The sequence below is a fragment of the Aotus nancymaae genome, unplaced genomic scaffold (genome assembly GCF_030222135.1).
Source record: "Aotus nancymaae isolate 86718 unplaced genomic scaffold, 86718_ANA_hifiasm-v0.15.2.pri h1tg000028l, whole genome shotgun sequence".
Classification (NCBI taxonomy): domain Eukaryota; kingdom Metazoa; phylum Chordata; class Mammalia; order Primates; family Aotidae; genus Aotus; species Aotus nancymaae.
Window position 1 is genome coordinate 31,088,497 of NW_026988441.1, and position 12,145 is coordinate 31,100,641.

A 12,145-nucleotide genomic window follows, 5' to 3' on the forward strand; every position below is an offset into this window, starting at 1 on the left:
TCCCTACCTTGCCCCTGAAGGCTCTGCCCACCTCTCAGGTCACATCTTCTCACACTGTCCCCTTGTGTCACTTCACTTCAGCTTCACACTTCCCTCCACCCCTCCCCCAACTGCACTCCCACCCCAGGGCCTTTGCACTGCCGTTGTCTCTGCTTGAAATCTTGAAATGGGCCGGGCGTGGTGGCTCACGCCTATAATCCCAGCACTTTGGGAGGCCGAGGCGGGTGGATAACGAGGTCAAGAGATCGAGACCATCCTGGTCGACAAGGTGAAACCCCGTCTCTACTAAAAAATACAAAAATTAGCTGGGCATGGTGGCGCATGCCTGTAGTCCCAGCTACTCAGGAGGCTGAGGCAGGAGAATTGCCTGAACCCAGGAGGCGGAGGTTGCAGTGAGCCGAGATCACGCCATTGCACTCCAGCCTGGGTAACAAGAGTGAAACTCCGTCTCAAAAAAAAAAAAAGAAATCTTGAAATGACAGTCACATGGCTGGTTCCTCTATTCGGGTCTCACCTCAGATGTCACCTGTTCAGGGACGTGGTCTCTCGTCACCCAGCCTACAGCAGCACTCCTTTAGCCCCGTCCCAGGTATTCTCAATAACTCACCTTCAGTTACAGTTGTCACCAATTGCTTTTATTTTTATTTATCTTTTATTTATTTATTTTATTTTTTGAGACGGAGTCTCGCTCTGACACCAGGCTGGAGTGCAGTGGCGCGATCTTGGCTCACTGCAGCCTCCGCCTCCCGGTTCCAGTGATTCTTCCATCTCAGCCTCCTGAGTAGCTGGGACTACAGGCGTGTGCCACCACGCCAGCTATTGTTTCTTATCTTTTTTAATAGAGATAGAATTTCACCGTGTTAGCCAGGATGGTCTCGATCTCCTGACTTTGCAGGCACGGTGGCTCATGCCTGTAATCCCAGCACTTTGGGAGGCTGAGGCGGGTGGATCACCTGAGGTCGAGAGTTCAAGACCAGCCTAGCCAACATAGTGAAACCCTGTCTGTACAAAAATACGACAGTTAGCCAGGCATGATGACAGGTGCCTGTAATCCCAGCTACTTGAGAGGCTGAGGCAGGAAAATTGCTTGAACCTGGGAGGTGAAGGTTGCAGTGAGCCGAGATCGCACCATTGCACTCCAGCCTGGGTGACAGAGGGAGACTCCATCTAAAAAAAAAAAAAAAAGATAAAAATCCAGAATAGGTAAATCCATAGAGATGGACACAGATTGGTTGTTGCCAGGGACAGGAGGCAGGGGAAGGAGTAGTGACCGCTTCCCTTTGGATGGATGAAAATGTTCTGAACCAGACAGTGGTGAGAATTGTGAATGTACTAAATGTCACTAATGGTAAATTTTGTTATGTATGTTTTACCACGATGAAAAAGTAATTTTAGAAAATGGGCCGAGCGAGGTGGCACATGCCATATAATCCCAGCACTTTGGGAGGCAGAGGCAGGCAGATCACCTGAGGTCAGGAGTTTGAGACCAGCCTGACCAACATGGAAAAACCCTGTCTCTACTAAAAATACAAAATTAGCTGGGCATGGTAGCACATGCCTGTAATCCCAGCTACTCGGGAGGCTGAGACAGGAGAATCACTTAAACCCGGGAGGCAGAGGTTGTGGTGAGCCAAGATCATGCCATTACACTCCAGCCTGGGCAATAAGAGTGAAACTCCATCTCAAAAAAAAAAAAAGTTCTCCACCAGCTGCGGTGGCTCATGCCTGTAATTCCAGCACTTTGAGAGGTCAAGATGGGAGGATGGCTTGAGCCCCAGAGTCTAAAACTGCAGTGAGCTATGATTGCACCACTGCATTTCAGCCTGGGTAACAGAGCGAGACCCCCACCTCTAAAAAAAAAGAAGAGTCTCCAGCCTGTGTGCTATGCAATAGTGCTCTCATGCGGGTGAGTCTTGGCTGGCAGTCGAACTCAAGATGATAGGGGTGCCAAGTAGAAATGCCACTCTCTGGTGGTAGGGGGAGTCACCAACTCCGTACTCTCGCCCCCACGCCTGACCACGAGTGTGAGAAAGCATGTTTTCCGGGAGGCAGCGGAGTGCAACAAAGAGGCCAGAGGCTGGTGAATAATTTATCAGGACAGCTGATAGTACCTCCCCAGAACTGCCCTCCAGCCCCCAGCCCCCCTCTCTGGTGTGCCTCCCGCCTCCCTGCCCCAAACCCGCTGGACCAGCTCTCCCGGTGCCCGCCCGCTGCTCCCCCCCCAACTCCAGGCAGCCAAGTCATAGCCTCCGGGGCACCTTCAGGAAAGCGGGTGGTGGGTCCAGAATTCGGAGACCAGAAAGTGAACTTCTGGGCAGAGATGGCCCTGCAGAGTCAGGTGTGGGCTCCAGCCACACCCATGTAAGTGTCAGGGGGTCAGGGGGGCTGGTGGGCAGGGCCTTGGGAGGGGCTCATGGGGGATGCTGGCCTTGTCTGGGAGCCGAGAGCTTCAGTAGCCTCTCGTAAGGGGACCCGGGGAGTGGAGGAGATGGCCAGCCAATTCCATAGGCTCCTCAATGTCACCGTTCCCTAGAGAGTCATGGGGTCGGGGAGACATAGACTCCCCCTGCCCCTTCCTCTTTGGGGATTTTCCGCTGCCAGGGCTGAGAACCCAAAGTGCAGCCAGGGGGCGGGTCTGTTGCTGTGGTTTGGGGAGTGGGGAAGGTCAGGGTCACTGGGTTCCACGTTTTGCCTTTAGAATCACCCCCTCAGTGTCCGGGGTGGGAGAAAAAGCTTGAATCAAACAGAATTGTAAAGCTCCCAGCCTGGGAAAGACAATGGCAACGTGGCAAGGATGACCTCCTTCATGAAATGGCCACCGACTGTCGAGGGTGGCCAGAAGCCCAGGCCGCCTACGCCTACGTTGTTCTTCCAGAGTTAGTTAGAGACAAGCAAGATAGAATGGGCTGTGTGAAGTCTTTTCACATCTGAGGGGCGAGAGCTTTTTCAGGTTAAAAGGGTAGAGGTTTGGAAAGAGTTCTGGAAAAGGGGCTCCCCCCACACTAGGGACCCCAGTTTGGCTCCTCACCCTTCTAGGTCCTCCATTGCATTATTCACCAACTACAAACCTGGTTGCTTAGCAATGGGAACTCGATCCCCCCCAGCAAGGAAGAGGCAGGGAGATTACATCTTGGGGGTAGGACAGGAGAGCTGGGGACTTCAGCCCTCCCCCAGGGGCAAAGCTGTAAGCACGGAATCTGGGCTTCCTTTGGGATATCCTGCAAAGCATGACTTCATGGCCAGGCAAGGTGGCGCACGCCTGTAATCCCAGCACTTTGGGAGGCAGAGGCAGGTGGATCTCTTGAGGTCAGGAGTTTGAGACCAGCCTGTCCAATATGGTGAAACCCTGTCCGTACTAAAAATAAAAAAATTATCCGGGCATGGTGGTGCGCGCCTGTAGTCCTAGCTACTCGGGAGGCTGAGGCAGGTGAATTACTTGAACCCAGAATGTGGAAGTTGCAGTGAGTCAAGATTGAGCCATTGCACTTCAGCCTAGGTGACAGAGTGAGACTCTGTCTCAAAAACAAAAAAAAACAAAAAACATGACTTCAATTCAATTCATTGCCCCAAACAGCATTCAAGGTCCTCAGGCTGATCTCTTAGCTACCATGATGGAGGTTCCTGAAACTGCACCTCCCCGCAACTGTGTTCTCAGTATTTGGGATCTGAGAGCTTCAAGGTCTGATCTTGGCTCCATGACCTTGGGCAAATCTAGCTGCTGCCACTTCTCAGAGCTTCAGTTTTCCCATCCATAAAATGGACACATTCATGGCCGGGTGTGGTGGCTCATGCTTGTAATCCCACCACTTTGGGAGGCCAAGGCAGGCGGATCACCTGAGGTCAGGAGTTCGAGACCAGCCTGACCAACATGGAGAAACCCCATCTCTAATAAAAATACAAAATTAGCAGGGCGTAGTGGTGCATGCCTGTAATCCCAGCTACTTAGGAGGCTGAGGTAGGAGAATCGCTTGAACCTGGGAGGCGGAGGTTGCAGCAAGCCGAGATCACACAATTGCACTCCAGCCTGGGCAACAAGAGCGAAACTCTGTCTCAAAAAAAAAAAAAAAAAAATGAACACGTGCATACGGCTTACCTCCTAAGGTCATTGGGAATGATTCAGTGAATTACATTAAGTAGAGTCTTTGCAACAGCAACTCGCATGTGTTATGGGCCGGCTAATGGTGGCTGATTTTGTTCTTAGCTGGAATGTCAACACAGCAAAGAGTCGACTCCACTGTGTTATGATAGAAGCGAGAAGGGGGAGGCAGAGGTGGCTGTGGGAGTCTGGCGGAAGCCCCGTGGGGCACTTAGAACGTTATATATCGTAAGGGCATTTATCCCGTCATGGTGTGGCTGAGGAAGGTCTTGGAGGTCCCGGCTGGCGTTTGGGCAATGAGGCTTACCCAGGAGGGTGACTGTTCAAATTAATAAATGTTTGAGGGCTTGATCAGCGCCCGTCCATGTTGGAGATGACAGGCAGAGAGACGTCACCTTCTAGATACTGGCCTGTGACACATCATCAACATAGTGACACAGTTAGGGGTGCTTAACACATGTCTGTGTTGATAAGGTTGGTGTGTCCTCATTGTATTTTTGCTGTAAAAAAAGAAAAAAAGAAAGAGGGAGAGAAAAAAAGGTTGGTGTGACACTGACTGCCCCCAGTCATCTTGCAGTATGACAGTCACCTTCTAGCTTCCAGGGGGAGCCTAAGTGGGTTCAGAGGCCACTCTGAAGTAGCTATGCTTTGAGAAAGAGAATGACAGGGGAATCACGAATCACGAGTTAAACCTTAAACAGCAAGTCCACCTCCTCCCAGCTCAGAGTCCAGTCCTGGACAGAGTGACCCAGTGACCCTTGTCCCCAGGGAGGGGGTTTGGCAGGTGGAGGAGGCAGTTCTGGAGTTACCATGGCAACAATGGGAGGGTGAGAGACTCCCTCAACCCCCCAGCGCTTGAGAAATTGTGGGTAGGAGCTGAGGTCCAGACAGAGTGTGGGACTGAGAAGAGAAAGAGACACACAGCCTGTTAGGGGCCGGGTGGCATTTGAGAGTTTCTGCAGGTCAGACTGGGGATGATTATTATAATTAATCATACATATTATTTATCATGGAATTATATACATTCTGGTTATTAATAAACAATAGGACTATTTTTGTACCACCATATCCTAAACCTTTCCCTGCGTGAATAGTTCCTTGCAAGGGTCCTCTGAGATTGGGGGGTGGTGAGGGTGGGGTGGTCAAGCTATCCTTGCCCATTTTACAGGTGAGGAAACTGAGGCTGAGAGAGGCAATACCACATTTAGAAAGGACTTTAGTCCCACCAGTCATGGGCGCTGCTCAGTTCCCCTCCCAAGACTCTCGACCCCTGCCCAAACTCTTCTCAGGTGCAAAGGGGAAACAGAGGCAAAGTGCTGGGCTCTGAGTGGTTTCCACACTACTCAGGGATCTTGGCCAAGAGAGGGGTGTTCAAGAGGGATACCACCTCTGGGAGCCCCTTGAAGCCCCTGCCTTCTTCCCACAGGCCCATGGCGGAGAGCTCCCTCTATCGGCAGCGGCTAGAAGTCATCGCCGTAAGTGACGCCCTCCCCGCGCCCTGGGCACCCCAAAGTCTGCCCCATGCTTCCTCCTTGTCTCTCCGTCATCCCTGAGGAGAGCACCCTCAGCTCCAGCCTGCCCAGAGCTCCGCACATCCATTCTCAGCCCCCGCTGCCCCGCAGTTCTTGTCTGCTCACTGCCACCCTCAGAATGCGGGACTGTGGCCCCCGCATTTCCAGAACCTGCACCATCTGATGCGTCATTCCTGAATCCTAGCCTCCCAAACACCCCATGCCTGAGCCCCATCTCTCGGACCGCCGTTTTTCAGATGCTATCTCTCAAATCTGCCTACCTCAGAGCCCCCATCCTGAAAGTCCTCTCTTGGGGTGAGGACTTTCATCTCTGACTTCCTTGTCTCTCTCAACTCCCGCATCATCTAGGTCTCTACTACTCTGATCCTATCTCTGTCCCCCATCCCTCTCTCCTACATCTCCCTGCACCCCAGCTTTCTGCACCCATTTCCATGCCCTATCTATCCATACCGCCACCGCTGTACCCCACATTTCTGACTCCCACATCTGCATCCCATCTCCCTGATCGCCATCTCTACACTTCAGTATCTCTAGACCCCCATCTGCACCCCCATCTCAATAGCATTCTCCTTTTGATTGCCGTCTCTGCACCCCATCTCTCTGGACCCCCATGGCTGCACCCCCATTTTGGACCCCATCTCACTAGCATCTTCCTTTTTATCCCCATCTGTGGAACCCCATCTCCCAGCACCCTATCTCCCTGTACCCCACGTCTACACCCCATCTCTCTGTACCCCACCTCTCTATACCCCACTTCTGTACCCTATCTCTCTACACTCAACTTCTGTACCCCATCTATATTCACCCCACTCATGTACCCCATCTCGCTGCACCCCCACCTCTGAACACCATCTCTCTAGATTCCATCTCTACAATCCCGTTACTCTGGCCTCCCATGGCTGCACCCCCATTGCGGATCCCCATCTCTCTAGTACCCTCCCCCCACTTTTGTTTTTGAGACGGAGTCTCGCTCTGTCGCCCAGGCTAGAGTGCAGTGGTGCGATCTCCGCTCGCTGCAACCTTGGCCTCCCGGGTTCAAGCCATTTTCCTGCCTCAGCCTCCCCAGTAGCTGGGACTACAGGCGCGCGCCACCACACCCAGCTAACTTTTGTATTTTCAGTAGAGCAGGGGTTTCACCATGTTGGCCAGGGTAGTTTAGAACTCCTGACCTCAAGCGATCTGTCCGCCTCGGCCTCCAGATGTCCCGTGATTACCGGCTCGAGCCACCGCGCCCGGCCGCACCCTCCCTTTGATCCCCGTTTTTCTGAACCCCACATCTTGGAGCTCCCTAGCTCTACCCCTCCTTCGGATCGCTGTCTCAAGGCCCCACCCCCTACACCCCCCATCCGCGGACCCCCATTGGGCGCGGGCGAGGCCTCCGCAGCATCCCGGGCGCGGCCGGCCCCGCCCCCGCCCCGCCCTCCGCCCCCCCAGTCCGCCCGCCGCTGAGTCAGCGTCTCCGCAGCCCCCTCCCCGCCCTGGGCGCAGACCCGCGCTGGGCCACCCGCGCCGGGCTCGCTGCCTCGGGAGCCCTCGGAGCTCCGGGGAGCCCCGCGGAGGAGGGAGGGGAAAGGGAGGGCAGAGGAGGTGGCGGAGCCGGGGCAGCTCCGGGTCCTCTGTGCGCAGGAGAAGCGGCGGCTGCAGGAGGAGATCCGCGCCGCGCGCCGGGAGCTGGAGGAGGAGAAACTCCGCGTGGAGCGGCTCAAGGTTAGGGGCGGGCGGGGCGCCTGCCTAGCGTGGGGCATGAAGTGGGGGGTGTCTTTGCAAGTCAATTTAGGGGACGATAGGAGCCTGTATCCAATTTTGGGGGGACAGCGGGCAGTTGGGGGCGTTGGTTCCAGCTTGGGCGGGGCGGGGCGGGGGATGTCTTTCCCAGCCTGGGAGGGACGAAGTGGGGTGGTCTTGGGGTCATTTGTTCCGTTTAGGGAAAAGTCTGGGACAGGGATGGTGGTTTGTCCCAATTTGAGGGAGATGGAGAGGAGCCCGAAGTCCCGCTTTGGGGTAGGGAGGGGCCAGTAGGGAGGGACATTGATTTCATTTTGGGGATGGCTGTTTCATTATGGCAGGGATATGGGAACATGGGGAGTCTGCCCACCTGCAGCTCTGGGGGGCACTATGGCCCTGTATGCCAGCCTGATGTATGTCGCAGCTAAGTGGTTGTGAGGTGGTGGTAAGATACCTGCCCAGCCTGCAGCTATCGGGAGGGGACTTTACATGGAGCGGGGTAGCCTGTATGCCCAGCCCCGACTCCCTTCCCCTGCCCAGAGGACGTCTCTCCGGGAACGTTGGCTAATGGACGGGGCAGCTGCAGAGCCACAGCCGTCCGAGGACCCCACCTCTAAGGACCCCCAGTCACCGGAGGGCCAGGCTCAGGCCCGAATCCGGAACCTGGAAGACAGTTTATTCACGTGAGTGGAGACCTGCTAGCGCTGCCCCAAGCCTGCCCTAGCTGGGTGAGATCGACCCCGGGCACGTTCAAGGAGGTGGTGGCTTGAGCCTGGGAGCCCAGGGAAGTGGAGGCCCAGCTCCTAGCAGCCCTCTCTCTTCTTCAGACTCCAGTCCCAGCTGCAGCTGTTGCAAAGTGCTTCCACAGGTGCCCAACACAAGCCCTCAGGCAGGCCCAGCTGGCGCAGACAGGTGAGGGGGCGGATCGCGGAGTGGGATGGGGGGTAGTGGCCGGCAGGCGTCAAAGCGGGACATGGAACGGAAGTGCAGCTTTCTCCAAGTGCAGCCTGGCCACCAGGTCTGCATTCGACCCACCTCCCGCTGTTACTTTGCTCGGCGGTCTTGGGCAAGTCCATTTCCTTTCCCAGGCCTTAGTTTCCCCATCTCTAAAATGGGAATAACAGCAGTACAAACCGTTCGGGCGTGGTGGCTCACGCCTGTAATCCCAGCACTTTGGGAGGGCAAGCGGGTGGATACGAGGTCGGGAGTTCAAAACCAACCTGGCCAATATGGCGAAACCTTGTCTCTACTAAAAATACAAAAATTAGCCAGGCATGGCGCCTTGTGCCTGTAATCCCAGCTACTCAGGAGGCTGAGGTGGAGGAATCACTTATACCGGGAAGGCAGAGATTGCAGTGAGCTGAAATCATGCCACTGCACTCCAGCCAGGGTGACATAGTGAGACTCCATCTCAAAATATAAAAATAAAAAATAAACAGTACAAGGAAAGCTGTTGGGAGGGCTGGTGAGATCATAGCTTAGCACTAGTAACAGGAACAAGGAAAGGCTTTTTTTTCTTTTTTTCTTTCTTTCTTTCTTTTTTTTTTTGAAACAGAGTCTTACTCTGTCCCCCAGGCTGGAATGATCTTGGCTCATTGCAACCTCTTTCCTCTGGGTTCAGGTAATTCTCCTGCCTCAGCCTCCCGAGTAGCTGGGATCACAGGCACCTGCCACCATGCCCAGCTAATTTTTGTATTTTAAGTAGAGACGGGGTTTCACCATGTTGGCCAGGTTGGTCTCCAACTCTTGACCTCAAGTGATTCACTCTCCTCGGCCTCCCAAAGTGCTGGGATGACAGGTGTGCATCACCGTGCCCGGCCAGGAGAGTTTTGATATATGGTTACTAATACAGCCACATGAGAAGTGCAGAACATGTGGGCAGGCTGAACACGGTGGCTCACGCCTGTAATCCCAGCACTTTGGGAGGCTGAGGCAGGTGGATCACGAGGTTAGGAGTTCAAGACCAGCCTGGCCAACATGGTGAAACCCCGTCTCTACTAAAAATACAAAAATTAGCTGGACATGGTGGTGCATGCCTGTAGTCCCAGCTACTCAGGAGGCTGAGGCAGGAGAATCACTTGAACCTGGGAGGTGGAGGTTGCAGATCCGAGATGGTGCCCCTGCACTCCAGCTTGGGCGACACAGCAAGACTCTGTCTCAAAAAAAAAATTAATTTGTATTTATGTTTATTGGAATGTAAGTGCCAATGGCAAAAGGCTTAAGTGTCCCTTGTCCATATAACATCAGTAACTGGCAAAGTAGGCCCCTAATACAGAAGACTGGCTATGTGAATGCAGTACTGTTTAAGCACCGACTGTGTGCAAGGCCCTGGACCATAGGGTGATGAGATAGATGAGGAGGGCGGAGGTGCAATGTGGAGTTTGATCCTGAAGGTAATAGGGAGCCATCGAGGGTATTTGGGGGTGGCGGGGTGGGGGCCTGGCATGCAGGGAGGCTGAGGGTTGGGATGAGGGCCAGCCTGACCTTGTCTCCACCATGCCTGCAGGGTCACCGTCCTCTCTCCCAGCCCGTCATCGAGGCAGGTTCTGCAGGTAAGTGTGGGAGCCTTGAGGTCTGGGGACCAGGTCACCCCAGAGCCTGGGTGTGAGCAGGTGACCCCAAGGGAGCGTGGATGGGGGTCCTCTTGTTCCCTCTTCACCCTGTCTTCCCTTTTGTCCTGTCCCCTCTGCCTCTGACACCCCAGGCCAGACTGATCTGAACAAGAGAACCTCCCTGCCGGCCGGACTAGTGGGCACGCCGCCAGAGTCCCCCTCTGAGCCCAGAGAGGATGTCTCGGGGTTTCTGCCAGCCCTGAGGCAGGTCCCCAGGGCAGCAGGGGACTCCTCAGAAGCCAATGGCCCCTGTCCTGGCCTGAGCCCCCCTCCAGAGCAGGGGCCAGGTCAGAGGGCAGCGCCATCCCAAGGGCAGGTGGCCGAGGCCAAAGGAGGGGGCGTGGTGAGTGTGGTGTGGGAGGGGCTGAGGGCCACGGAGGACTGTGCCACAGGGGCCACGGGCCCCGAGCTGGAGGCTAAGGTGGAGGAAGTGGTGCTGGAAGCCATCGGAGACAGGAAGAGAGCCGGCAGCCTGGAGCTCCCAAGCTGGGTGAAGGAGGACAGGGGCATTGTGGAGGTGGTCTGGGAGGGCGTGGGTGGCAGAGACACAGAGGCCCTGGGGGAGGTAGGCAGGGTCCCCGAGGCCATGCAGACCAGCTTGCCTAGGCTTCAGGAGAGATTAGAGGCAGCAGCTTCCAGAGAAGGGGAAGATGTTCCCAGGGGCAGCCCTGAGGGTGACGGGCCGGGGGGCTCCGGAGGAGAGGAGGGGTCCTTCATTTGGGTGGAGAGAGTGACTCTCAGCGAGGAGTGGGAGGAGCTGCTGGTGGAAGGGTTGGAAGGGCCCGTGGTGGCAGGGAGGGAGGGAAGCGATGAGAGTCCGTCGGGGGCTCAGGGGGCTGTGACAGGAGGAGGCGAGGAGTCCTGGGAGGCAGAGAAGAGGAAAGCAGAAGAATCCATGGGCATAGCAAGTGGGGAAAAGCCAGAGACAGAGAGGGAAGGAGCGGAGATGTCGCCGGTGGTAGAGAGGAAAGGAGAGGAGTGGAAGTTGGAGCTGGAGAGCAGAGGAGGTGCAGAAAAGCTGGGGACAGAGAGGGAAGGAGTGGAGGAACCACTGGGCATAGAGAGAAAAGAAGTTGAGGGAGATTGGAGGGCAGAGAAGGAAGGAGGTGAGGAAGAGCGAGGCGTGGAGAAGGAGGAGGCAGAAGAACCACAGGGAGTAGAGAAGAAAGGAGGTGAGGAAGAGCCAGAGGCAAGCGAAGAACCACTGCAGGCAGAGAGAAAGGGAGAGGAGGGACCATCGGAGGCAGAGAGGAGGGGAGAGGAGGGACCGTCGGAGGCAGAGAGGAGGGGAGAGGAGGGACCGTCAGAGGCAGAGAGGAGGGGAGAGGAGGGACCGTCAGAGGCAGAGAGGAGGGGAGAGGAGGGACCGTCGGAGGCAGAGAAGACCCAAGGGGCCAAGGAAGGTCTGAGTCTACAACGACAGGAGTCCAGGGAAGGAAGTGAATCCCAGGCAGAGGAGGTGAGTGAGGCAGGGGCTCCCCTTGAGGCTAACACAGAGACACGGCCAGAGGAGGAAGGACCCCAGCCTCAGGAGAAGCCGGTAGGAGCCCTGGAGGAGGAAGGAGTGAAGCCCCAAACCGCTGCTGAGGGCCAAGTCCGGCTGGGGGATGCCACACCCCTTCTGGCCGAGACCCCAGCCCCAGAGCAGCACGCCGAATGCCAGCCACTGCTTCGGGGGGAGGGGCCCAGCGCCAACCCCAGTGCCCACCCTGTGCCCACCTATGCGCTTGCCCGGCAGCCTGAGGCATCTGCCCCCACCGAGGGTGAAGAGGCCAGTGGCCCTAAGCAAAAGACGTGCCAGTGTTGTGCGGTCATGTGAGTCCGTGCCCCTCCACCCCACGTCCAGCTCCTCTCTCAGCTACCTCGGCCTCTTGGCACCCAGAAGAGGATCCCAGGCGCAGACAGGGCACCACAGGACTGGCCATGGCACCTGGGAGCCAGCTAGCCCGAACGTCCACCTACACCTGGGCTTCCGGACCCCTTGCCCATTGCCTGTGACCCTGGCCTCCTTCTGCGATGAAGCCTTTATACTTGAAAATAAAAGGTGAAAGCACTCAGACAGCTTGAACGTGTGTGTAGTCAGCACAGAATCACTGCATCATCTCCTGGTGGGAAATTTGAGGGCTAAACCCTGCTACAGTGAAAGAATATGAATCAGTGAGAGTATAGATTGAGTTGCT

The 12,145-nt window shown here is 55.8% G+C and overlaps 1 protein-coding gene across 1 annotated transcript; it reads left to right on the forward strand.

Moving 5' to 3' along the window:
* Positions 1-2,237: 2,237 nt before the first annotated feature.
* Positions 2,238-12,024, forward strand: PALM3 (paralemmin 3). Its single transcript, XM_064381773.1, has 7 exons — positions 2,238-2,361; positions 5,523-5,571; positions 7,255-7,335; positions 7,894-8,036; positions 8,181-8,265; positions 9,860-9,905; positions 10,058-12,024. The coding sequence occupies exons 1-7, from the start codon at positions 2,321-2,323 to the stop codon at positions 11,782-11,784; spliced, it is 2,172 nt and encodes a 723-aa protein (XP_064237843.1). The 5' UTR covers positions 2,238-2,320; the 3' UTR covers positions 11,785-12,024.
* The last annotated feature ends 121 nt before the right edge of the window (positions 12,025-12,145 follow it).